At 52.7% G+C, this 24,934-nt stretch overlaps 6 protein-coding genes across 6 annotated transcripts; 5 read left to right on the top strand and 1 right to left on the bottom strand.

Annotated features, from left to right (window-relative positions):
* Nucleotides 1-387: 387 nt before the first annotated feature.
* Nucleotides 388-2,414, top strand: MAM_02101 (phosphatidyl inositol 3-kinase; the record flags this gene model as incomplete). The annotated part of the gene is made up of 8 exons (XM_040820900.1): nt 388-465; nt 515-666; nt 735-996; nt 1,049-1,330; nt 1,389-1,831; nt 1,884-1,944; nt 1,997-2,303; nt 2,356-2,414. 8 exons carry the CDS (start codon nt 388-390, stop codon nt 2,412-2,414), a joined length of 1,644 nt encoding a protein of 547 aa, XP_040681243.1.
* A 3,679-nt stretch (nt 2,415-6,093) lies between these two features.
* Nucleotides 6,094-11,921, top strand: MAM_02100 (phosphatidyl inositol 3-kinase; the record flags this gene model as incomplete). Its single annotated transcript, XM_040820899.1, has 7 exons — nt 6,094-6,963; nt 7,014-7,262; nt 7,311-7,785; nt 7,870-8,549; nt 8,602-9,076; nt 9,132-9,612; nt 9,677-11,921. 7 exons carry the CDS (start codon nt 6,094-6,096, stop codon nt 11,919-11,921), a joined length of 5,475 nt encoding a protein of 1,824 aa, XP_040681242.1.
* Nucleotides 11,922-12,702: 781 nt separating this feature from the next.
* On the top strand, nt 12,703-13,938 carry MAM_02099 (Zinc finger, PARP-type; the record flags this gene model as incomplete). Its single annotated transcript, XM_040820898.1, has 6 exons — nt 12,703-12,721; nt 12,785-12,920; nt 12,998-13,102; nt 13,171-13,243; nt 13,302-13,403; nt 13,456-13,938. 6 exons carry the CDS (start codon nt 12,703-12,705, stop codon nt 13,936-13,938), a joined length of 918 nt encoding a protein of 305 aa, XP_040681241.1.
* Nucleotides 13,939-14,408: 470 nt separating this feature from the next.
* MAM_02098 (Peptidase C12, ubiquitin carboxyl-terminal hydrolase 1) lies at nt 14,409-15,228 on the top strand (the record flags this gene model as incomplete). Its single annotated transcript, XM_040820897.1, has 2 exons — nt 14,409-14,784; nt 14,858-15,228. The coding sequence occupies 2 exons, from the start codon at nt 14,409-14,411 to the stop codon at nt 15,226-15,228; spliced, it is 747 nt and encodes a 248-aa protein (XP_040681240.1).
* A 503-nt stretch (nt 15,229-15,731) lies between these two features.
* On the top strand, nt 15,732-16,038 carry MAM_02097 (uncharacterized protein; the record flags this gene model as incomplete). The annotated part of the gene is made up of 2 exons (XM_040820896.1): nt 15,732-15,818; nt 15,886-16,038. 2 exons carry the CDS (start codon nt 15,732-15,734, stop codon nt 16,036-16,038), a joined length of 240 nt encoding a protein of 79 aa, XP_040681239.1.
* Nucleotides 16,039-17,074: 1,036 nt separating this feature from the next.
* On the bottom strand, nt 17,075-24,366 carry MAM_02096 (myosin type II heavy chain; the record flags this gene model as incomplete). The annotated part of the gene is made up of 3 exons (XM_040820895.1): nt 17,075-17,497; nt 17,572-23,853; nt 23,905-24,366. 3 exons carry the CDS (start codon nt 24,364-24,366, stop codon nt 17,075-17,077), a joined length of 7,167 nt encoding a protein of 2,388 aa, XP_040681238.1.
* Between the last annotated feature and the right edge of the window lie 568 nt (nt 24,367-24,934).

Raw genomic sequence — 24,934 nt, 5'->3', positions numbered from 1 at the left:
ACCAGCTCTGTTGAAACCCTGCTGGGGCCCATTTTGAACATGTGCCGTACGACAACGTGCAAATTCAAAGGCACGGCGTCTTGGGCTTCCTGCTGGGCAGCAATGCCTCAAAACTTGGCCCACTTTCGAGGCCCCTGGTGGACGTTGTAGGTCATGGCAATGCCCAAAGCAGTAGACAATGCAGCAGAGACCGAGGTTGAGTAATAATAGCAACACTCCAAGTACCATCCGTGCCCGTCTCTATGAGCGTGTCGTGCCATATTTCGATGTAGTAATCTCGATGAGGCCGCCGCAGGAGTAAGAAGCCAGCTTGTCCGAAAGCAAAGCCCTGGCGGCAATCACTTGCATTTGGGCTTCGAATACAATCTCCGGTACCTCATAAGCACGATGGAGAAGAGAAGAATAGTCGTCTCCATCGACTTTGGAACGACGTATTCTGGCGTGTCCTGGGCCGAAACAAGCCGAGTAAGCTGACCCGCGTACTGCCAGCGATCCGAATGCTCACTTCCATCAGCCTGATGTTCAACATGTCGTATCAAGCTGGCCCTCCACCGATGGCCCGAAAAGCAGTCTCAAGGTACCTACAGAACTGCGAAAGTTGGCTACAGGATGGCAGTGGGGTTTCCAAATTCCCAACAACGCCAAGCGATATCGCTTTTTCAAGCTGTTAGTTGAGCTGCGGAGCTCGAAGCTTGCACGCCAGCTGGATCGATCTGAAATCTAACATCCGCCAGGAAGCTGGACGAGCCAGAGAAACCAAGTCGAGATGGCGATACGCCATTGGAACTGGCCAGGATCTACCTCTCCTGTTTGCATGACCACTTCATTGGCATCTTGGAAAGGAAGCTCTCGCGTGCAGTTGTGCAAATGACTCCAATGGACTTTGTCGTTACCGTTCCTGCAATTTGGTCCAACACCGCAAAGCAGGCCACCGAGCGAGCGGCTGCCATGGCCGGCTTTTGTGGCAACAAAAGAATTCTTCTCATTTCAGAGCCAGTATGAGTCACGACTCATTCCCTCGGGGTACGCTCGTGGCTGACTGTAATAGGAAGCTGCTGCTCTGTATACAATCAAACATCTTGGTCCGTCGGTTCTGAAGCCCGGAAGAAACTTCGTGTTGTGCGATGCTGGCGGCGGTACGGTCGACCTGATATCGTACGAGGTGTCGCACGCTGGCGGTCTAGCAGTCAAAGAAATAACTGAAGGCACTGGTGGAAAATGTGGCTCTGCCATGTTAAACAAGAGGTTCAGGAGATATCTTAAGCAAACACACGGCGACAGGTATTGGACCAACGAGCGTCTGATATTGGCAGTTGCTGAATTTGAGTCGGTAGGTACAGCATTTGCATCTCATTCCTCTGCCAAAAGTTGTGCTGAAACGTGTGCAGTTCAAGAAGGGCTTCTCCCCGAAAGGAGAGCCTCTCACGATTCGGGTTGATGAGAGCCTCGGCCTGAAGCGCAATCGGTTCACCATACCGCAGGCCGACATGAAAGCAAGGATTTTTGCACCAATAATGAAAGACATTATTTGCCTGGTGAAGGAGCAGATAGGTTTGGTTGCCGCCGAGATTGCCGCAGTGGTACTGGTTGGTGGTTTTGGTGAGAGCTCATACCTGAAGTCTGAAGTGAAAGCGGCTCTTGCGCGCGACACCGCGGTGCTGCAACCGGATAACGCCTGGACAGCCGTGGTGAAGGGAGCGGCCATACACGGCCTGGGGTATTACCATCCTAGCTTGTCCCAAGTGAAAATCGTGTCGAGAATAGCGAGACGCTCGTACGGTACCTGTCTTCTTGCTGCGTATGATATGACGCGGCATGATCCTAAAGAGGCGTGAGTTTGACATGAGCCATATTGGGTACAGAGTAAGCTAACTGATTTCAAGGGTTTGGTCCCCCAAGGAAGGCGAGATGGTAGTTGCCGAAATGTGTTGGTTTATCAGGAAGGTCCGAAGTATTCCAGTTTTCTCGATCCGGTTCTGATACTGACTCTCTCAAGGGCGAGTCTTATACGGAAGGAAAACCTACTGCCATTGATTACCAGTGTGATATACCTGTATCGGCCGGCCCTGTTCCGCAAACAGAAATCGAAATATTCTGCAACGACGATCCCGTACCACCGATCCATTGTACCCCAAGGACGACGTGCATTGCAACGCTGTCATTGAACCTAGACAAAATCCCAATGTCGACCAAGAACGCGGCAGGAGTAACTCGGATTGGCAACCATAGGTACTTTTGCTTGACGGGTGCCATAGAGGCTAGCTACGGCTCGGCCATCATCACGTATAAAGTCAAGCTGGGAGGTGAGTCGGCAGAGCTTCGTACCTGTATTGCCACAAGCTGAGCAGAAGATAGGCGTGACACACGATGCGCTCACGGTGAGATATGAGAATCAAGGGCTTGGAGTGGAATAAATCCTCCAGAACTTCCGCATCATTCGATCTTGGTTTCTCACTCCACTTCTCCAAGCATCCAAGTAATATCAAGTAAGACAGTGAAAGATATTACTGCAAAGATCAGTTTCTCAGGCTTGAACACCCTCGTAATTAGCACATGCAGGATAGATGTTTATTTTTGACTTTTTTGACCGGATCTAGGAGCCCACGAGGAACAAGGGGTATCGGCACGAGCTAGTCTGTTCAGACCGTGAAGCAATGGAATTGAAAGTTGTACGGTGCGACTCAGAAAGGTGACGCGATCTGCCGAATTTTGTGTTATACTATCTCGGTCACCCATCCGGGCCAAGGCTTCTGAAGTAGCCCCCGCGGCGCGTGAATTCGGGCATGCCGGCTCTCTGATCATGGCTGTTGCGCCTCCACACAACGTTTAAAGTGAGGCAAAAGTCTGCTGTTGAGCCTGAACATTCCCGACGATCGTGCTCCCATTTCCAAGTCAGCACTAAATCCTAAGCAAGCGCGCCGAGTGAGCGAAGCATTACCGTGGCCTGTCCTTCGACCGTCAGATATTTTGGTCTTACCCGTCGTTCCTCCAAATAATATAGCCAGGCACAGTATATATTATTAAGCCCAACAGCCGATGCAAACTTGTTGTCAATATCCGTGCAACCTAGGAAACAGCAGACGTGCTCAAGCATCAAGGTTGGGCGATGTACGAATGCAGAGAAAGCAGCATCGTGTAAAACTTGACAGAAATATCAAGCCCCCAAACGCGCCCTAAGACGTGCAGTCGGCAAACTTAAGCCAGAAGCATAGTTCCAGAATAGTGAACCAAGGGGCAAGAGTGGAACGTAGGAGGCCGCTCAGTCCCTCCAACCTATCCTTTGCAATCGGTTCAATTTGCCTCAGGACGCCGACAGGAGACGAGCGCACCGATTGGGTGGACAAAATGAAAGTAGGAAGGACAGAAGATCGACTTTTTCGAGAAGCACCCACACCAGCTCCCTAGGAAGGCGATTCAGGAAGCTGAGTCCCGACGTTGGTGGAGTTTGGAAGGCTTTTCGGAGGCACGGTTGTCCGCACCTTTGCACAAGCACGTCAGGCGAATGCGACCGACTTAGAACAAAAATCGTAGTCCCATCGATGATATGAACAGACGCGAAGAATGGCGTTCGAATTCTTGTGCGTATTTTTATGCCATTTATGCTCCTCATCCGGGATCGCCGATGGCGTCACTAATCTGGCTGAAGAAAGATCCTGCGATCGCAAAAGGGCGCTTTTCAGAGGGAAAACCACCGTACTGACTTCAATATTGCGCAAAAGCTTACCTGAGCACACGCCACAGGCATCTACGTGGGAATTACCGGTCGTTTTGATCAACTCATCTCTTATCCTGAAGCATCATGATTCCACACCCAGAACTCCAAAGGGTCCTTCATCAACTGGGTGGCTAAGTCAAGGTGACAAAGCAATGTGCCGTCGTTTACCGCACCAAGGATAATAATTATTGAAACGATCCAAGGTCTTGCAGCGTAGTATCGAGTCGAGCGTGGCAAGGAATCGGTGTTTGCCAATGTCAGCAACTCTTTGGGCCAGGAGAATCAGATGTCCCGTTCATGATCACGTGAAAGCGCGTCACGCCCCACGATAACTGTCGCGTCAGCCAACCGACGACCAGTCGCCAGGTCGAGTTTTCTCACAGGCTCAAAATGATCCCCAGCGAAGAACGATGTCAATAGAAAGATGGCGTTATACTCCCGTGGGAACACAGTTCCGCTAGATCACCGTGGCGGTGCTTCTGCCGCGGGAGAGGGTCCTCCGCCATCAACATTGGCTGCTCAGCTTGTCGAGAACATATCGACCTCTACCAAGTCGTCACGATCGGACGAAAACAATGAATTGAAGGGCCTCTTTTCGATGATTCAGCGGGCCAAAGATCACCCAGAACTAATCAAATCCCAGGCCGATCGAATTGGACATAATCACATGCTCATATATGTGTACTGCCGTGTCGCCTTGGCCAGCATAAAATTGGACGATCCATTTGTAAATCAGGCGCATGCTCATGCCGAAGTCCTAAAGGCAATAAATTTCCTAAGATTCACAATCAAAGAAACGCCGTCTGTCCTCGCATATACAGATGACTCAAACACGCTGCTGCACAGAGGCACTGAGCCGCTTTGGGTTTGGCTGCTCCCTCACCTTTTGCGATTCCTTGGCCATACCTTCTTCCAAGAATTGGCAGGCTCCCTAGAGGGTTTCTTACAGTACTTGCTTCTGTTGGTGTCACGTACGGACCAATTATGGTCACATGGGTCAGATTTACTTCTCTACTTGCGAGCCTGTGTTTCTGGTATGGATAATCTTCTTCGGCAAAGAAATGGCCCAAAAGCTAACTGCTTCCAGGCATGGTAGATCAATTGCAAAATCCATCATTAGACCCTTCCGAGCTGAAATCTTTTCCTACTATACACCTTCCGTCTCAGTTTGCGCTCCGCCAAATTCTGGGGGAAGAATTCAGGGGTAATGGGCCTGCATATCAGATCTCCTCGTCATCTCAGGCGATACGGCAGGTAACAAGCCTAGCAAAAATACTTGCCTATCCACTCATACAGCCTGATTCAGTATTCTCTTCTCTGGCTTCACTATCTCAGACTGTTCCTTGGCTGCTAGACACGTGGCTTGACCTCCGAAATTCTCAAAAGCGATGGGATGTGGCTGACTCGAGCTCTCCTATTCCGATCATAGAGACGGTGCTGAATGTGTCACGTGGACTTGATTATGGAAGTGAGATGACTTCCATGTTCAAGGATAAGTTACATGCTCTTTTAGTTTTGTTGTGCAGTGAGATGATATCCCGTCCGGAATCCCTTTTACAAGAAGACGAAACTGGTGTTATGTCGCGACAGCTGTATTGTCAGGCCCTGCTGGCTATATCCGGTGCTACCCTCGAATCATACGCAATTGGGCGTATGGCAGCTTCGAAACTAGTCCAGGAATTGACTTTGCTCTCATCACAACATGCATCAATTGGGGAGGGCACTGACATTTGGGTAAGAATGATGATCCTCCATAAACCTTGCTGGCAGTTACACTAACAACTAAGCGCTGTACTCGTTTGTTGCGTCAAATTATCTACGCTGCTCCACAACAGACTTTTGATGAGGCTACAAGACCATCCCATTTTCAGGATCAAGATATCCAGAGATTGGTTCAGGCTCTCAACCTTGAATATGACCGAAGTCCTTCGTCAGAAGCCGTCGCCAAAAAAAGAAAAGTCACCGCAGCAAATTACAGTCCACTTTCGAGTCTCTTCAAGGCCATATACGACACACTTGAGATAGCGTGGACAGGAAATGAAGCGGAATTCATGCCTGTAGAACTATTCCTGTGGGCATTATCCTCACTTCACCATTACTTATAGCTAACTCCCTGCAGTGAAAACTTCACTAGAGTGCCTAGCAGTAGTCAGAGTCTGACTTTGGATCTCCTCTCGAGGGTATCATGTATTTGTGATGGCTTGGGGGCAGTCGCTACTCATTCCACGAAGGAGAATAAGTGTCCCGTCTGCGAACTTGGCGAGAAGTCAAAACCGCTGATGGGCTTGCAAGATTTTAAAGCTGCCTCCCGATCAATATTTACAAAGCTTACTCAGATACCGTCGTTCTTAGAGTCAAGACAGCCCAGAGTTGCAGCTATGATATCGCTGCGAAGACTAGCAGCTCATTGCGAAGATGCAGATTTCTTCAACATAGAAACGTCAGCCCCAGGGCAATGGTGTTTGCAGTCACTGAATAGCTCTGTCAGAGAACTTCGTGTCGCTGCCGGTAGGACGCTGGGGGCTTTCATGCCAACAAGACCTGCCAATAATGTTGGGGAAGACCTGATTGCGAGGAATCGTAAAAACACGATTGCTCTGCTCAAATCAACATCTGATCAAGACCCGCCGCATTTAGTGGAAACTCGAGTTCTGGCATGGGGTCAGGTTGGTCGCGTGGTCTCAGAAGATGAGCTGAATTTGGTGTTGATCAAACTTCTCGACTACCTCGGCAGCAGCAATAATTTCGTGTCTGCCTTCACGTTTAATGAGCTTCTGAATCTTGCAGAGGCTCGGAATACAACGCCGCGGCGCCTCCTTGAGCCATTCTGGAAGAGCCTTGCCTACATGACGACAAAGGACATGATTCAACGACCCCAACGAAGCCGCGCTGTCGCGGAACTGCTGCAAATATCCGTCAATGATCTTCTTTTGTTGATACAAACACACGCGCTTCCTTGGTTAGTACTGGACAAGCGTCAAGACGTAATTCAGAGGATCGCCGAAGCTCGACAAGAAAAGGAGGTTTGGAGACAGCTGATGGATGGATCGAATCTTGCGGCAACGTTGGCTCTGTTATTGGTACAGGACACTGGCGATATTGAGAAATTTGCCAAATCTCGCTTGAACGAAATATCTCCTCATTTCCATTCCCTATCACTTCTTGTTCTGTTTCAGTCGGAGCCTGTCTTGATTGCTTTAGAGCTTCTCAAGACAGCTGCGAGAGCGGATGAAGCCAAACGATCTCTTGTAAGTCAAACAGGCCGACTGTTCCAAGCAATGACCCTGACGCTTTACAGGTTCATCGAGCCCTTCACCTAATGGCAACAACTATTTTGAGCACGAACAAGGATACTAAAAGCAAGAAAGGAAACGTGATTGGTCGATTTTTGCAATCCCACGTTTTGGGCCTCATGGCTCGTCTGACCGATGTTATCAACGATTCAATTACGTTGCAGCCTCTTATTATGGAACAAAAGAGCGCCGTCGCGACTTTGGAAGAGATGCTCAAAGTCTGCAAGCAATATGTCCGGGTTGCCAGGCCGCAGGTACGTCCTTGTTCTATTCCCAGAATAATTTTTTCTAAATAGCGTTAGATATCGGCCTGCCTTCTCGCAGCAATTTCTCAGGAACCTTTAAGAGAGGCTTGCTTTTCTTGCTGGGCCGCAATGCTTGCTCATCTGGAGGAAGAGGACATCGAAGCATTGCTCGAAACTACCTTCTTCATTGTCCGTCGGTACTGGCCTGTGTTGGAAGAAACAACCGCGACTGTTTGCGAAAATATGCTTCGATCCTTGCTGGTTAGGCATGGTGCCATGATTGAGATTTACATCAGTAAGCTCCCGTCGCTGTCGTGCTGCAAGGGACTTGAAGTCGTTGAGAAGAGCCTCGAAGGAATGCGTCCAGTTCTTTCGATGGAAGAAGCACTCGCCGTGTTTGCCCAGAGGGTTAGTCATGACAATGCGGGTGTAGTTCACCAGGCTTTGACTGAACTTGCCCCTTACCTAAGGGATAACCAGAGCGCCTTGTACACCTCTGCTGTGAGCCAAAGGCCAGATAATGCAATTACAAGTATATTGAGAGCACTTCTCGATTGTGCTTGTAAATACAGCGGGATACAAATGGACATTGCCCGGTTGTGCGTTCAATGCATAGGTCTTATCGGCTGTCTCGATTCCAATCAGATCGAAACAGTTCGAGAACAGCGATCTATTGTTGTGTTGAACAATTTCGTGGCGCCGGAGGAGATGACCGACTTTGGGTTGTTTATGCTTGAGGAGGTTTTAGTTCCGTCATTTTTATCTGCGACAGATACCAAACTTCAAGGATTCCTTTCTTACGCCATGCAAGAGCTGCTCGACAAATGCGAGATCAAAGCAGCTTGTGCTATGAACGAAACTGGCATGCTCGGTGGCAACGACATTTACAGGAAATGGATCGCCATTCCAGACCATGCTCGAGAGGTCATGAGCCCCTTTTTAAGCTCTAGATACATGGTTGCTCCAATGCCTCCAGTCATTGTGGAATATCCCATCTTCCATCCAGGCAAACCTTATGGCAATTGGCTGCGGTCCTTTGTTATCGACATGCTGAGGGCGGGACAACATCCCCATGCTGACTTGCTCTTTGAGCCTCTTATGCGCGTGATCCGTGTTAAAGATTTATCTACAGCCGAGTTTCTTTTGCCCTATCTAGTAATCCACATATTGCTCGGGGCACGGAGCAGCGAGGATGAAAAGAAACGGATAGTGAATGAGCTTTTAGGGGTTTTGAGACACCATCCCGCTGACGATGCGTCGTACCTGGAACGGGAAGAAATGAAACGATATTGTCATGTAAGTGTATCCCAAGCTCGGTGCTCGGTTCTCGAGCTAAATCTTGATAAAGGCCGTGTTTCGTTGCCTGGATTATGCCATGAGATGGATCCAAGAAAAGCGTGCAGCTGGAAGACTTTCTGCCGAAGGCAAAGAGAGCGTCGCACGAATACAACGCGTACTCGATCAAATACCCGCAGAACTCATCTCGCAACGAGCCACCGACTGCAATGAGTACTCTCGTGCTCTGTTCCACCTTGAGCAACATGCGCAGAAAATGGAGCAGCAAAAACAGGCGCCCGGGGATCGAAGCAGATTGCTAGAGAAGCTTCAGGATATTTATGCCCATATTGACGAACCAGACGGCCTGGAAGGCATCTCTTCACAGCTTCACGCACTTGACATAAATCAACAGATCCTGAGCCACAAAAAGGCTGGTCGATGGGCGTCAGCTCAAACTTGGTACGAAATGCAGCTTGCTGAGAACCCTCAAAACACCGAGGTTCAAGTGGATCTTCTCAATTGTTTGAAGCAAGCCGGCCAGCATGGTTTGTTTCTCGTCAACCCACAGCTCCATCAGCGCGTTTATTAACTGTCCACTAGATGTGCTCTTGAATCACATTGAGGGTATGCAGACGGACCCTTCAGCCGAGAACAAAGTTCTGCCATTTGCTGTGGAAGCAGCCTGGGTCACTGGCCGATGGGAAAGCCTAGCCAAATTTACAGGGCGATTTCAGGAAGATGTCGCTCAAGATTTTAACATGTCTGTCGCCTGTCTGTTTGACTCTCTATATCGCCACGCCGGACCGGATCCACTTGACAAGCTTGTACAAAGCATGCAGGACAAGATAGCCTTATCCATGACTGCGTCAGCCACGGCTTCACTGAATGCCGCGCATGAGATCTTGTTGAAGTGTCACGTTCTGACAGACTTGGATGTCATTGTCAATACCAAACCTGGCAACGAAACTGAACGGCGGAGAACTCTAGGTTTGTTGGATGGTCGACTAGAAATCATTGGAGGAAGGTTCAGCGATAAGCAATACGTCCTCGGCATCAGACGCGCTGCCATGGAGCTGTCGAGGTATGGACAGGATCAATCACACCACGAGCGTTGCTGGACTTTATACTGACGGCAAATTCGGCAGACCAACTTTTGCGGATCTGGACATTTCGGGTCTGTGGCTGTCCAGTGCCAGGCTGGCTCGAAAAACCAATTCCTTCCATCAGTCCTTCAATGCTGTGTTGCATGCCTCCCGACTAGGCGATGACTCGGCAACGATCGAGAACGCGAAGCTGTTGTGGAGGGACAACCATCATCGCAAGGCTATTCAAATGCTTCAAGGTGCCATTGAACGCAACAAATTCATGACGAAGACTGACCCGTCAACGAGCGCTGGCACGGCCGGGACCTCGAAGCTGAACCCGCAACAACGACTGCTGACTGCCCGGGCACAGTTACTCCTTGCCAAGTGGCTCGATGCCGCTGGGCAATCTCACGCCGTCGCATTGCGAGAAAAGTACCAACAGCCTCCCAAGACGTACTCGACCTGGGAGAAGGGCCACTACTACCTTGGCCGACACTACAAAAAAATCCTGGAGGCTGAACAGTCCCTCAGAATCGAGCATCAGAGTGATAACTACGTCACGGGAGAAATCGCCAGACTTGTGATTGAAAACTATCTGCGGTCTCTTAACTCGGGAACCAAATATCTTTACCAAACTCTTCCACGAATACTGACATTGTGGCTGGACGTCGGGGCACAGGTCGACAAGGCGCCAGAGGGCAAGGTTTCACTTTCCCGAGAACTACATAAGCGACGAGTCGAACAGCTCAATATTCTGCATGCCTTCCTAGACAAGTACATCAACCGCTTGCCGGCGTACATCTTTTACACGGCTCTGCCGCAAATTGTGGCTCGAATCGCTCACCCAAACATTGCAGTCTTCGAGCGCCTCAGTCACATCATAACAAAGGTTGTCGAGGCGCATCCAAGACAAGCCCTGTGGAGTCTCATTGGCATCATGACTACGAAGCAGGCATCCGAGCGAAAGGTGCGAGGCGCACAAATCCTGCAGGCTCTGAGGGGAATTCAAAGAAAGGCGGACGGCGCGTCCCAGGATGTCAAGTACCTCATCAGGGCTGGTGAAAAGCTGGCAGAGCAACTTCTTCTAGCCTGTCAAAACGGCGAGTTTCACAGCAACAAAACGGTCAAGGCGAGTCTTTCACGAGATCTCCGCTTCCAGCACAAGTGCACACCCTGCCCGCTGGTGGTGCCTGTAGAAAGCTCTCTGACGGCAACGCTGCCTGCTGTTTCCGACCATGTGAAGAAACACAATGCCTTTTCTCGGGACGTCGTCACAATCGACTGCTTCCTGGATGACGTCCTCGTGCTGAGCTCACTCGCGAAACCGAGACGCCTGACCGCGAGGGGGTCCGATGGCAAGAGCTACATGTTGTTGATCAAGCCAAAAGACGATCTCCGGACAGACCAGCGTCTCATGGAGTTCAACGGCATCATCAATCGGTCCTTGAAGCGGGACGCGGAGTCCAGCAGGCGACAGTTGTACATCCGAACGTACGCCGTTGTCCCATTGAATGAGGAGTGCGGCATCATCGAGTGGGTTCCGGGAATCAAGACGATGAGAGACATCCTGTTGAACCTGTACGCGTCGCAGAAAATCCACCCCGACTACGCGACACTCAGGCAATTGATGGATGAAGCATCAACATCTGAGAGCAAAATCCGAATCTTCACCGACGACGTGCTGGGGCGATTCCCGCCCCTGCTGCCGCTGTGGTTCATTCAACAGTTTCCCAATCCGTCGGCGTGGTTTGCGGCTCGTCTCAGATACACTCGGTCATGTGCGGTCATGTCCATGGTGGGCACAATCCTCGGCTTGGGCGACCGGCATGGTGAAAACGTCAACTTGGAGGAAGGCAACGGCGGGACATTCCACGTGGACTTCAACTGCCTCTTCGACAAGGGCCTGACCTTTGCCAAGCCTGAACGGGTCCCGTTCCGCCTTACACACAACATGGTTGCAGCGATGGGCATATACGGATACGAGGGGCCGTTTAGAAAGTCGTCGGAGCTAACCCTGAGCATTCTCCGGCAACAGGAGGAAACGCTGATGACCATCTTGGAGGCGTTCATATACGATCCAACACTGGATTTACAGAAGGAAAAGAAGTCGTCGAGGAGAGGCGATGCAAGCGTCAGGCTGCAGCCGCAGAGCGTGGTGGACAGCATCAAGAGGAAAGTCAGAGGGCTTTTGCCGAACGAGAGCATTCCGCTGAGTGTGGAAGGTCAGGTGGAAGAGCTCATCAAACAGGCTGTCGACCCGAGGAATTTGACGGGCATGTATATTGGATGGTGTCCATTTTTGTAGTGGTAATTTGGCTTGCGAGGGGCGAGGTGTGAGCTGAGCATAGACTGGCGTTCGAATCAAGGGTGATAAAAGGGCAGGGGACCTTGGCAATGTTTTGATATCGGTGGAAGTAGAAGTGAGAAGTGAAGGGGGTTGCGAGGGCAACCAGGCGGTTCAAGGCTTCAAGCAAACGACGTGTCAAATGGCACGGCTATGAGTTGCTGTGAAGCGCAATGATGCGCGAAAATTGCTCCCGACACCAGACAGGGACCGCAAATCACTGCCAAGGGCCACTTGGGTGGTGGATTGATCCGCCGCCGGCGTCGACGAACATGTTGAGCTTGAAGCTGTCAAGGACGTCGTCGACACGTCTCTGGTGCAACAGCACGCGGCTGCGCACGTCGTTGCTTGACCCGCGGGCCCCGTCCCCGACCTGCAGCGCACCACTGCTGCACTGCACCGCGGCGCCGGGGCTCCAGCGCTGACTGGACCCGTCACTGACCGCCCCAGCGGGCCAGGCTCCAGACTCTAGGCAACGTCCCGGGCTGCCTCCGCCTCTGGAGTCTGCGCGCTCCTTTGCGACAGCCTTGTTTCTGCCCACATCGGCCTCTCCCTCTTGATCATCTCCTCAGTTTTGCCTCCATCTGTGCCCGCTCGCATATAGGCAACCTGCGCGAGCATTGAACCAAGCTCCAACTAGACCGCTCCGTGGCGCGCCTCCTGCAGAGCCCGACATCTGAACGTCGGGCAAAGGGAAAAACGTGCCGCGTCTGGCCCAACACGTCTCATTGTTCACGGCGCCATGCCTCAATACCGCATCGGTATGACCGGAGAATCCGCCACTTCACTTCTCCATTTTGCAATACACGCTTACCCTGGCGCAGAAATCTCACCCAACAACCGGGCAGGTTGCAAAGATACCGTGTGCAAAAATGAAAAGGTCAAGATTCTCAAGGGCGAGATTCGCTTCGGCATCTGGGTAGAGGTGGAGGATCATGGAAGCTGGGCCTGGAGGCACTGGTATGTGGCCAACATGTCGTGGCAGCCATCCATCCAGTCGCGCTGCGCATCTCCGCTGACAAACTGCCGTGCTGTAGGGGGTGCGTCTCCGGCGCGCAGCTACTCAATCTTCGGGAGGCGTGTGATTCCTCTGGTGATGGCACCTTTGATTTTGATGCCATTGACGGGTACGACGAGCTGAGGTGAGTGTTTTCAGTCCCCAGATTGTGCGTGCCTTGTGAAGCGCCATGACTGACGTCGACCTTGGCAGCGACCCAAAAGCCCAAGAAAAGATCCGCCGGTGCATGAAGCAGGGCTTTATTGATCCCGAAGACTTCAAGGGTGTATGCTCTCCGAACCCCCGCAGGCCGGATGAGGAGCTTGCTAACTGGCGTGACGAAGGATCCTGAGAAGAACAAATTGGGCGAAAAGGGCATTCACCTGACTGCCAAGCAGAAGGCTGCCAAAGAGAAGGCTGCCGCTGAGGCTACCGAGGATGAAGAGGTAGGCACCCGGACTGTCCTAAGACATTGTTTCGGATCTAATGATGCATTAGGCCTCCGAGGATGCTCAACCGGCCAAAAAGACAGCCAAGCGCGGACGCAAGAAGGATGCCGACGACGAAGACGAAGACGACGCACCCAAGGCCAAAAAGTCCAAGTCGGCAAAGGCAGCAAAGGTCGAGAAAACTCCCCCAGCAAAGGCTCCCCGCGGCAAGAAGGCAGCTGTGAAGAAAGAGAGCGACAGCGAGGAGGAGGAGGAGGGGCCGGTGTCTACTAAAAAATCCAAGGTTGCGGCCACCAAGGCCTCACGGGGCAGGAAGGCAGCCGTCAAAAATGAGAGTGAGGAAGAAGAGGAAGTCCCAGTGTCGGCTAAGAAGCCCAAGGCCACACCAAAGGCGACCAAAGCCGGTGACGCCAGGGCGACAGGAAAGTTGAGTCGCAGATCGGGCACAAAGGTAACGGCTGACGAGTCGGCCGATGAGAAGCCTGTACCAAAGGCGAGGGCACGTCGAGTCAGTCGCTCGAGCAAGGCTTAATCTCACGCCTCTGCTGCCTGTCAAAGCATATGACGTGGCTGGAAGTTCCTTTTGTTCTACCGTGTGCGGCGGTCAGAGGCTGCCGGTGGTGGAGTTGGCTCCAAAGTCGTTGGCTGTTATCATCAGTTTGGGCAGACGATGTGGTCTATGTACATATACATACATGTATGGGAATAATTGATGATGGTGATGAAACACTGCGTCTTGCTTACAACGGCGTAACGACATGACTAGCGGCGGCATAAGTGGATAAAATATTGTCATTGACGGCACCTGAATTGGGCTGGCGTGCGTGGCAACTCGCCAGCTGGCGGCATCTGGCATTCTGGGTTCGCCAGGTGGTGCCGAGTTTCCCCACCGCGTCGTGCCGCCCGCCGGAGGTCAAGAAGTCAAGACAGCAAACTTGGACCTCCCGCCGCGACCTTCCATCATCCTTTCGGCAGGCCGACAACCCCCCAGCAGTCGACATCATGTCCGCCACGACAAATCCAGACCCAGAGCCGGGCGCGCCGGCCTTCATCCCGCTCGAGGCCAACCCGGAGCTCATGACCAAGCTCATCCACACGCTGGGAGTCTCGCCGGCCCTCCAGCTTCACGACGTCTACTCCCTCACCGACCCAGACATGCTCGCGTTCATCCCTCGTCCGGCGCTCTCTCTGCTCCTCGTGTTCCCCGTAAGCACGGTCTACGAAAGCCACCGCATGGCAGAGGACAACACCCTCGACGAGTACAGGGGAGCCGGGGAGCCGGAGCCCGTCATCTGGTGGAAGCAGACCATCCGCAACGCATGCGGCATGATGGGCCTGCTGCACGCCGTGTCAAATGGCCCTGCAAGGAAGTTTATCGGTGAGCCCATCCTGGCCCCATTTCGTCTCCCGCCGCCGCCCCCGCCGCCGCTGCTAACAGTCGTGTCGCTCAGAGCAGGGCACAACGCTAGACGAACTCGTCCGAAAGTCCATTCCCCTGCCCCCACGTGAACGAGCGTCCCTCCTCGAGAAGACGCCGGCCGTCGCGGCTGCTCACAAGGAGGCCGCCTCGGTGGGAGACACGGCCGCACCCGACGCCCAGGACGACGTGGACCTGCACTACGTGTGCTTCGTCAAGGGCGGCGACGGCGCGTTGTGGGAGCTGGACGGACGTCGCAAGGGCCCCATCCGGAGGGGGGAGCTGCAGGACAACGAGGACATGCTGAGTGAGCGCGCGCTGAGTCTGGGCATCTTGAAGTTTCTGGAGAGGGAGGGCCGCGATTTGAGGTTTAGCGCCGTGGCTTTAGCAGCGTCCTTGGGCTAGCAGAGGCGCGGGCATGGGCGGCACCAACGAGGAGGAGAGGAGGAGGAGGCAGCCGACGGATTCGCATTACTTAGACCACTTTTTGATCAGACCGATTACGTTCGCTGCTGCCCGTTCGCTGCTGCCACTAGCTGTGCCCGCGAGGGATGGTAAACCACGCCGACAAAGGAACCAGAAAACTGGCTTTCTCAAGCATGGGTCTGGCGCGCCGGACGGTTGGAGGGTTTGCTCCGACGCAATCGCCACGGCGTACCAGGTGACGCCACCACGGCCCGTCAGTGCAACGGACGATGACGTCGTCGCCAGCGGCGCCGGGCGACGACTCACGGTATATAAAATGGGCAGCGACTCATCTGCGCCGCCGGCCGATGCGTCGAACCACGTCGTCAAACGGAGCAACCGCAAGTCCCTTGACGCACTCCGAATCCCTCACACCCCAACACTGCGTACACGCGACACACGACACGTCGACGTCATCGACCCTGCCAGCATTCGCGCGCACCATGCCTCGCCCCGGAGACGGCTCCAGCCACAACGGCCCCTTTGACAAGTTCGGCCACGGCATCGCCCACGGCGTGGGACCCGCCGACGTACGTGTCCCCTCTCCCTCCCGGCACGCATGCCAACTAACCTGCCCCGTGCGCCGCGGCGACGCAGACGTCCAAGGTCCCGAGGGCCGACAAGACGGCGCCCCTGCCCGAAGGTCTCGAGGAACACGGTGCCGGGCTCAAGGATGCGAACGCAAGCGGTGGCCAGAGCCAGGGCCTGAAGAAGGGCAGCGACGTGGGCCAGGGCGGGCGGCACATGTAGAGTCGATGCAGGCAGGCAGGACATGCACCAACCGCCGGTCCAAATAAACGGCGTTCGGCCCGACACTGACACAAAGCACGTTGCCAGCTGAGTCTTGGACTTTTTTGACGCTTTTGACACCTCGAGCTGCGGATCCCCGCGCAGCGTCGTGCTAGATCCCGACTCCCCAGTCCATGTCTCCCGCGCCCCTCACACGGCGCTCAGCCACCGCGTACAGAGTATAATGTGGAATAGCCCGCTCCCATGCCAGCGGAAATAGCTGGGCCCTCCAGCTCTTAGTGGTCTGGTGGTCTAGTGGTATGATTCTCGCTTAGGGATAACCCTGAAGCATGGCTGCGAGAGGTCCCGGGTTCAATCCCCGGCCAGACCCGCTCCTTTTGCTCCGCGTTGACCGGATGCCCTTGATTTTCATTTTTGCTCCTCCGGTCGGTCGTCTTGTTTGTTGTCTGTCTGTCATCCATCGTGTTCTTCTTGTTGTCGTTCCTCTTGTTCTTGTCATCCGCACTATCCGTCTATCCGTCTGCTCACCACACCTCGAATCCATCAACAAAAAAGGCCCAGGCCAAGGCCAAGCAAGGGTGGACTCACATCCCTGTCAGTGATTGATCGATCAATCGTCTTCCAAAAGCACCGTCGATCGATAACAAGGCCAATCAAGGTCGGGGCAGTCCATTTGTCTGCAACGCTCCGTACAATCAAAGCCTCTAGAGTGACCATCGATTCAAGCTCGAGTCCTACTCCCTTGTCCGCATGCCGCATGCGGCGACGAGACAAACTTCGACGCCCGCACGTGGAGCAAAAGATGACGCAAGCCACCCAGTGCAGTGACGATGAGATCATTAAACTATGTACCTTCAATCATATGACCCTGTGCTGCGTAACCCACGATGACCATGTTTTGACATGCAAGTCATTAACCTCCTACCCTAGCCCTTCCCAGTCGCCAGTGGTGTGGTGCCATCTGATCCCAGAATCAATTCACACAAACGCCCGCTGAAAAAAAAAAAATGCCTCGGCCCGTCTCCCCCTTCTCTCATCAAATGAATCCTTTGGTGAGACTAGGTTGCCTGTTAATACTGCTCGATCTTTGGGGCACATCGGGTCCCTCGAGACGCCCGCGAAGGCTCCCAACAGCAGAGCCCCTTTCTGACCTTAGGCCTTTCCACCCTTCAAGCTCCTTTTCCAAACGGAGAGCCTTCTCCCTTTCTTCTCGAAGCTCTCGCTCGGCTCGTCTTGCCGAAAGCTGCGTGGTCGACTCGGACGCTTGGAGTTCGTCAATCGTCTTGAGAAGCTTGTCAACCCTGTCGCGCATGCGGTTCACATCTTCCGACAGCTGCGTGTTCTGCTTCTCCTTGCGTTCAACTTGCGACTGAAGGTCCTTGACGGTGCGGTCAATGTTTCGGTTTGATCGCTGCGACTTGGACCTCGCTGTCTCGTGGTCCTCCAGTTGAGATTCGAGCTTTAATTTCTATCAGTACAGCGTACGGAGCGAGGGAGTGAGACGGAAATCCGTGGAGAGGGAAGAGGGCTTACCTCCTGAATACGCTTGTGCAAAAACTTGATATCTTGGCTCGCACTGGAAAAGCCCTTCGTCTCCAGGTCGATCAGTTTCAGCTGGGCTTCATTCAGGCTCTTTTCTAGGACAGCCTTTTGCTTCTGCAACTCGGTGCTGGCTTCGCGCTCGGCTGCAATCTCCTTTTGGACATCGGAAACCAGTGCTTCTGCACGCCTCATTTTCTCCACCGCAGCCACTGCGACATCTTCTTGCTGAGCAAGGCTAGACTTCAATTCCAAGACTTCCTTGTCCATTGTCGCCGCATCGCGCAGAGACGGGCTTTCGCCCTTCACGAGCTCTTCGAGCCCAGCCTTGGCCTCGGCAAGCCGAGCCTCCACATTTCGCTTCTCGCGCAGCAAGAGGTCGCGCTCAGAGGTGACCTCGTCGACTGAAGATCGCAATGCCCGTACTTGAGACAGGAGGGATACGACCTTGCCCTGGGCTTCGTTGTGAGCGTTGACGGCTTCGTCGCGAGACGAGGCAACGTCGGCAAGCGTGGTTTCGAGGCGAGACTTCTCCTTGGACCAGGTAGAGCTGTTGAGGACCTCATCATCCCACTTCGAACGTAGTTCGTCCAGCTCTTCGCGAAGCCGTGCAATCTCGGCCTGCTTGTACAGCTTTTCTTCGCGTGCGAGGTCGAGTTCTTTGGTCAGGGTGGTAAACTCGGCCTGATACTTCTTTCTTGTCTGCTCCATGCTCGATTCCTTGTCCTCAATGTCCATGGCACGCTGGCTGCGGTAGTCCTCGAGCTCGTGCTGAAGCCTCTTCTTGGCTTGCGTGACGGACTCGAGATCGGTGGAAATGTCCTCGATACGCTCTTCTAGACGCTGGTTCTGGCGCTGCAAGTCCTCAATCGTGGCATCCATTTTTTGTCGCTCTGCCATGACCTCGCTGCAAATGTCTTCTGATTCCTTTGCTTGTGACTTGGCGAATTGTTCAGCTCGGCTGGCCTTGAGCACTGCGATTTCTGCCTGTTCAAGCTTGCCAAAGTACTCGTCCGCCCGGCTCTTGTACATCTCAAGGCCGCCCGACACATCGGCCAGCTTGGAAGACTCGGCATCGAGCCGTATCTGAAGCTCAGTGTACTCCTGTAGAAGCTGGCTGCGGCTCTGTGCCTCCTGCTCGCGAGCCATCGTCATCTCCTGCAAGTCGGACTTGGTGTCACGCAGCTCAACCTCGAGTTTCGCTCTCTCGTGGCGCATCTTGTCGAAGTGGCATTTTACCTCTGTCAGTTCAGCCACAGCGTCCTTATGGCTGTGCAAAAGCGCGCGTCGAGACTCCTCCTGACTGTTAAACACATGCAGGATTTCTTCATGCGATCTGGCCTGTACATCACGTAGCGATAGCTCGCCTGTGCGGATGTTCTTTTCGAGAGCAGACACCTTCTTCGCTGAGTCATCGAGCATATCATGCAGCTTGCTGTTGACCTTTTCAAGCTTCTGCATCCGGCGTAGAGACGGGCTTTGGTCGTTATAGGAGTCTGCACCAGGGGTGCTACGATCAACCTGGCTTTGAAGGTGGCGGTTCTGCATCTGAGCAATCTGAAGCTGGTTCTGAAGCTCTTCAACTTCGGCCTTCAAGTCCATGCGATTGTTGACGGCCAACGTGTCTACCGTCTTGTCTGAGCGGGCTGTGTCGTGTTGCTCGGTGACTTCCTGGTTGATCCTTTTGGGTGTCGAGGTATTTGAGAAGCGGCGGGCGTTGATCTTGGCAGCTCGTCGTTGGGTAGGGGAACCGTTAAAGGGTGCCTCATTAAGGTGAATCTCTTCCAACTTGGGTCGGCCTGGGCTCTCATGCCTTGCCGCACGGAGATCTGCGAGTTGATTCTCTGCGTTGGTCCTGGCCGCTGACTGAACTCGGAGGTTCTGTTGAAGCTCCTCCACCCTGCGTGCCAGATCAAAGTTCTTGAGAACGGCCCTCTGGTTGCTGTCGTCTGACGGGGGAGGGATCCGAATTTCCGGGTCGACGGACCTCAGGGCGTTGAGAATCTGTCCGCGTAGCTCTTGGAGCTCCTTGTCTCGGGAATCGATAGTAGCCTGGAGCGTACGAACAGTTGCTTGTGACTGCGCGCGCAGCTGCCGTTCGGCCTCAATTGTTCTGTTGGCCTCTGCAAGCTGAACCGTGAAGTTTGAGGAAGCCTTTTCGGCATTTCTGCTCGACTGCACTTCCCGAGCAACCTCATGGTTGAGGTCTTCGAGACTGAGTTGAAGCTTTTCCGCCTTCTTCTCCAAAGTTGCAATCGTTACCTGGGCATCGCCAAGTTGCCTGTTCAGATTGGCATTTTGTTCTTCTAGTCTCGACTTCTCCTTCTGCAGACTCATGACATGGCCCCGAGATGCCTCATTGGCACGCGAGGTTGACCTGGCGATCTCGAGCCCCTTTTGCTGAAGCTTATTGAGAAGAGCCCTGTTGTCATTTTCAGAAGCAGTCAGTCGGCTCTTGACAGTGCTGAGCTCTCGTTCCATCCGCTCCTTTGCTTGGTCATTTTTCAGCCCGAACTCGCCCGAAGATGCAATAAGTTTGTTAAGGTCCTCGATTTGGCGGTTGAGTTTGGCGCACTCATCTTCAAACCACCGCAACCGATCGTGTGCGGCATCCAGATCCTTCCGCAGGCTGGCCTCTCGTTCTCGGGCCATCTTGGAGGCCTGACGCTCGCCAGAGATTTCAGCTTGCACGCGGGCCTCTTCGGCCTGCGTTTTGGCCACCCGCAGTCGTCGGATTTCATCTCGTGCCTCGTCTCGCTCCCTCTCGACTGCGGTGCGGGCTTCCATGGCCCTTCGCAAAGTGTCCTGCTGAACGTAGAGTTCTTTTTCAATCACAATCTTTGCTTCATTCAAGCTGTCATACTCCTCCTTGAGACTTTGATACTTGTGTTGCCCGAGGAGCAGAACATCGTCGCGCGACTGTTGTTCTCGGCTTAGATCCATTTGAGTTGTGTAAAGTTCTTCTTTGAGGTCCTTGATTTGAGCCTCTAGCAGTGATCTGTTTTTGTCTGCCTGGGCATCTTCCGAGAGCCTGGCGGCAAGCAGCGTTTTGGCCTCCTTGGCCTCGCGCTCAAGTTGAGAGTGCTTAGATCTCATTGCATCCAACTCGGCTTGAACATTGTGAGACCTGCTCAATATTTTGTTCTTCTCCTCCGTCAGCGCCTTCTTCTGGTCTTCCAGAGTGCGTCGCTCAGTCTCAAACTTCCCCTTGTCGCTGCGGAGGAGAGCTAGCTCGCTCTCCTTGCTTCTCACCAAGTCTTCATAATCGGTTGAAGTCTTGGAAAGTTGGGACAGTTGAAGTTTCACATCCTTATTCTCCTGGCTCATACGGGATTCTCGCAACTTGGCCGCATCAGTTTCCTTCTGGGCTGTACGCAACTTCACTTCCGTGTCCTGGTCCAGCTGAAGCAGTTTGCCTTCCAAGTCTTGCACCTTGCGATCTTTGAGACTCAGTTGGCTTTGAAGAACCCTGATCTCGTCGGCGAGAGCTGCCTCCTGCTCGCTTCGCTCGGATTGCTTCCGTGAGATTTCCTTGACTGCGTCTTCCAATTCCGCAGACTTTGTTGACAATTTGCTTTTTTCTTCCTCGAGCTTAGCGATAAGCCCTGCCGCTTGTTCGAGTTGAAGCCGGAATTTTTCGACGTCTTGCTCAGCTCGACTTTTGGCTTCCATGAGCTCGTCAAGTTGGTCCTCCAATCTCTCCTGGTCGTCGAGGGCACCAGAAAGTTTCTCTTCGAGCTCAGCTTCCCGGGTCTGAAGTCGTTTGAAGATCTCTTCCTTGTCCAATGCAAGTGCGCGCTCGCTCTCTAGAGTTTGCTGGATTCGAACCATCTCCGTATGGATATTGCGACGGTCATCTTCCAACTTCTGCCGCACCTTTTCGTCAAGTCGCATCTTCTCATTAAGTTGCTTGATCATGGCATCACGCTTCTTAACTTCAGTTGCAGTGCGAGTGGCTCCCAGCAATGGCTTCATCTTTACAATCAGCTGCCACCACGGGTTTTCTACCAGGTGCAGGTACATGTTGAAATTTCTTTGAATAATTCTCGTAGCTTCGGTTCGGAAAAGCCTCTTGTATGCGGCACGTCGTTGGATGAAGCCCCTGGCAACAGACTGAAACCTGGCCATGATCTCCGTGATCAGGGCGTCGCGCTGTTCTTCCAACTCTGCAAGGACGCCTGCTCGGAAGAACACCTTGGTAAGACCTACGCGATACAGTGTCTTGTCGAGACTGAGCTTCCCCAGCATGATTGTCGCCGCAGCTTGGCCTTCAAGATATCCCGTGGGCATATTTGAGCAGAGAACTTCGTATCGCTGGCGGAACTCCGTGAAGGAAAGTCTGTTGGGAAACCCTGTTCGAGCAATTCGGATACCTTCCAGAACTCCGTTGCACCGGAGCTGATCGAGAACGAGAAGATTGTTGAACTGCTTGGGACGCTTCTTGTGGTTGGGTAGAATACATCGCACAAAGTGAGGGTGTGTTGAGTGAAGTTGTGTCATTAAGCTGTGAAGCTGCTCCTTGTGTCTCTGGGCAACCGTGCGAAACAGCCCCTTCTTCACTCGGCTTCGGCTGCCACCAACATCCTCATCGGTTGCAGCGCAGTCGGAGAATATGTCGGCAACATGTTTGTCGGACGAAGAGGCAAGCAGACGTGTGATATTATCGTTCAGCGGGTCTTTGTTCTTCTCCAGCCAGCCCTCGGTGGAATATTCCACTTCGGCAGCGTAATGTGTGAGGACGAAGCCGTGTCCAAGGCGAGAGGGTTGGTATTTGGTAGATTTCTTATCCCAAAGCGAGTGCAACTTCTCCGTGAACGTCTTATCCGTTGCCTTTGGCATAACACAATCCTCGTCCAGACATGAAAAGATACCGATTGGGTTTGGCAGCTCAATGAGGTCAATTGTCGGCTGCAAGTCTCGGCCAAAGTCAATAAACTGCCATTCGATTTGTTCGCGTGCATACTCCTCCTGTTCGAGAACAAACATGTGATGATTGAAGAATTGCTGGAGTTTCTCATTGGTGTAGTTGATGCATAGCTGTTCGAAGCTATTCTCCTCAAAGATTTCGAATCCAGCAATATCGAGGACACCTATAAAGTGCGAATCATCAAGTCCCATGCCTGTTCTGTCTAGCTGGCGATTGATTCTGGAAACGAGATCGCCAAATCCTCGTTCATAGATGCCTTTGGACAAGGCATCCAGACTAAGTCGCACTTGTTCCGGGGTTTGGACCTTCTCAACCCATTCCCGCCCGGCCTTGACCTTTGGGTGCAGCAATCCTTGGATGAACGGATCTACTGGCACACCGAGAAGCTTGCACACAGTTGCCACCACCTGTTTTGATTCCGGTGTCAACCGTGCCTGGTCTGCCGCGCGGCTTTCTTTGACGACCTCGATGTTTCCCAAGTGCAGCACTGACGCCACTGTACGAAGAATTGATATTTGCTCATCGTCAGAGAAGCCCATGACATCGAACGCTTCCATCAACGAGTCCCATTCTGCTTTATCGGACACGCCCACAATCATATCGTGGCCGTGCCTTGTGTACGCGAAGTTCTGGGTATCCAGTCCACTCAGGAGTAAGCAGCTCTTGATTCGATTGCTGGCGCCCTTCAAAAGCTGGTAAAATATGTGGTAGTTCCGCTCGTGAGGGTTGATGTGAACAACTCTCGATTTCTCGAGGAGGTACCAATCTATGAATGCCCCAGCAATAGCACCATTTCTGTTAAACTCAATGCGAATGAACTTCCCGAACCTGGAAGAGTTATGATTTCGAACTGTTTGTGCATTTCCAAACGACTCCAAGATCGGGTTTGCTCGGAGAATTTGCTGCGAGAGATTGGTGTGTTGCGATTTGCTTCGTACAGAAGTCTCGGACGGGGCCACGGCCGCAAGGTACTGGATGACCTTCTTGGTATTTTCTGTTTTTCCGGCGCCAGATTCGCCTGTTACCAGGATGCTCTGATTTCGGCCTTCTTCAACCAAGTTTCTAAAAGCTTCGTCCGCCATGGCGAAGATGTGCGGCTTGGTATCTTCGCGACTTCTCCCTTTGTACATGTTGATATACTCATTGGTATAAATGGGTAACGGGCAATAGGGATTAACCGTGACGAGGAAGAGCCCAGAGTATGTGTAGATCAAGTCCGACTGGTATCTCATTTTAAGATTGTGGACGACCGAAGCCTCGTTCAAATGGGTCAACTCGGCCATATCGTTTGCCTTATCGAACTTGGCAGGATTAACTTTGTCGACGCTTTCGGCGTCCAGTTCCCGTTGCTGTTATTCAGTTAGCTACTTCCCCAGCCATGGAATGATCCATATACTGACAGTTCCATCATCTGTTTGTACCAAAATGCGGCCATTGCCCAGTTCTTCCACCACCCATCCCTTGATAAATGCGTGTTGTGAATCTCTAACCCATACATAACGTTTACCAGAGAAGTCATTCTCTCCTTCGATGCCCTTCACTGCGTCATGTTCGCGTCTCATCTCCTCCGACTTGATGAACGAGGGTGCAAACGTACTCGAAGTGGGAGTTCCATTTCTCGATTCGTTCCTCTGGTGTTTGATTGCGTTTCCTGTCGCGGCCAATGTTGCTCCACATGAACTGTTGGACTGCGACCGGCCATGTGACGGCGGTGTTGACACACTCGGCTGTGGCGGCGAGGAAAACAAGGCAGATTTTGGTCTGCCACCATTGAGGGGCACTGGCGATGAGGGTGAGGGAGATCCTGTTCGAGCAAAGGGATTGCTACGGCGATTTGCCCCATTATTCAGATTGAAGGCCATTGTCAGTAAGAACCATCAACCTCAGCTTTGTTGATGTGTATCGATATTCCTCCTCAGCCTCCACAAGCATGCGCGCGTAAACAAATCCCCGGCCGCAAGAAAAGAAGTGAAAAGTGAGTGTAATAATACGGATCCACCGCAGAGGGTGTTGATCCAAGGATAAAAAGAACAACTAAAAGCACCGGCGCGCTGTGAGCAAGTAGATACGGGCTTGCAATGGCGTAAATGGATTCATTGTCCAGCTTGCTAGTCTAGAATGACATGTTATACAACTGCCGTTGCTGGGGCGAGACCCCTCCCAAGTAAACAAATCGGAGCACGTGACTTATTTCTCTCTCGGCGAGCGCGTGGTTGCATGTGGGGCCACATCCAACCAGAAACTAGCGTTCCATCAGCGCGGAGACCTACAATCGCCGAACTCAACCTGCAAAAAAAATATACTGAGTTTGCCGCAGCGCAACAAGACTGCGTAGAGTGCGCTTCGTGTCTTTCACGAGATTTTTATTTCTTTCCATCATCAAGACACGTCCAGCAGCCTCTGACTCGTTCTTTTTTTCGGCACATTGGG

The sequence above is a fragment of the Metarhizium album genome (genome assembly GCF_000804445.1).
Source record: "Metarhizium album ARSEF 1941 chromosome Unknown scaffold_3, whole genome shotgun sequence".
Classification (NCBI taxonomy): domain Eukaryota; kingdom Fungi; phylum Ascomycota; class Sordariomycetes; order Hypocreales; family Clavicipitaceae; genus Metarhizium; species Metarhizium album.
The sequence above is the reverse complement of the archived record's forward strand: the minus strand, read 5'-3'. Positions and strand labels throughout refer to the sequence as shown.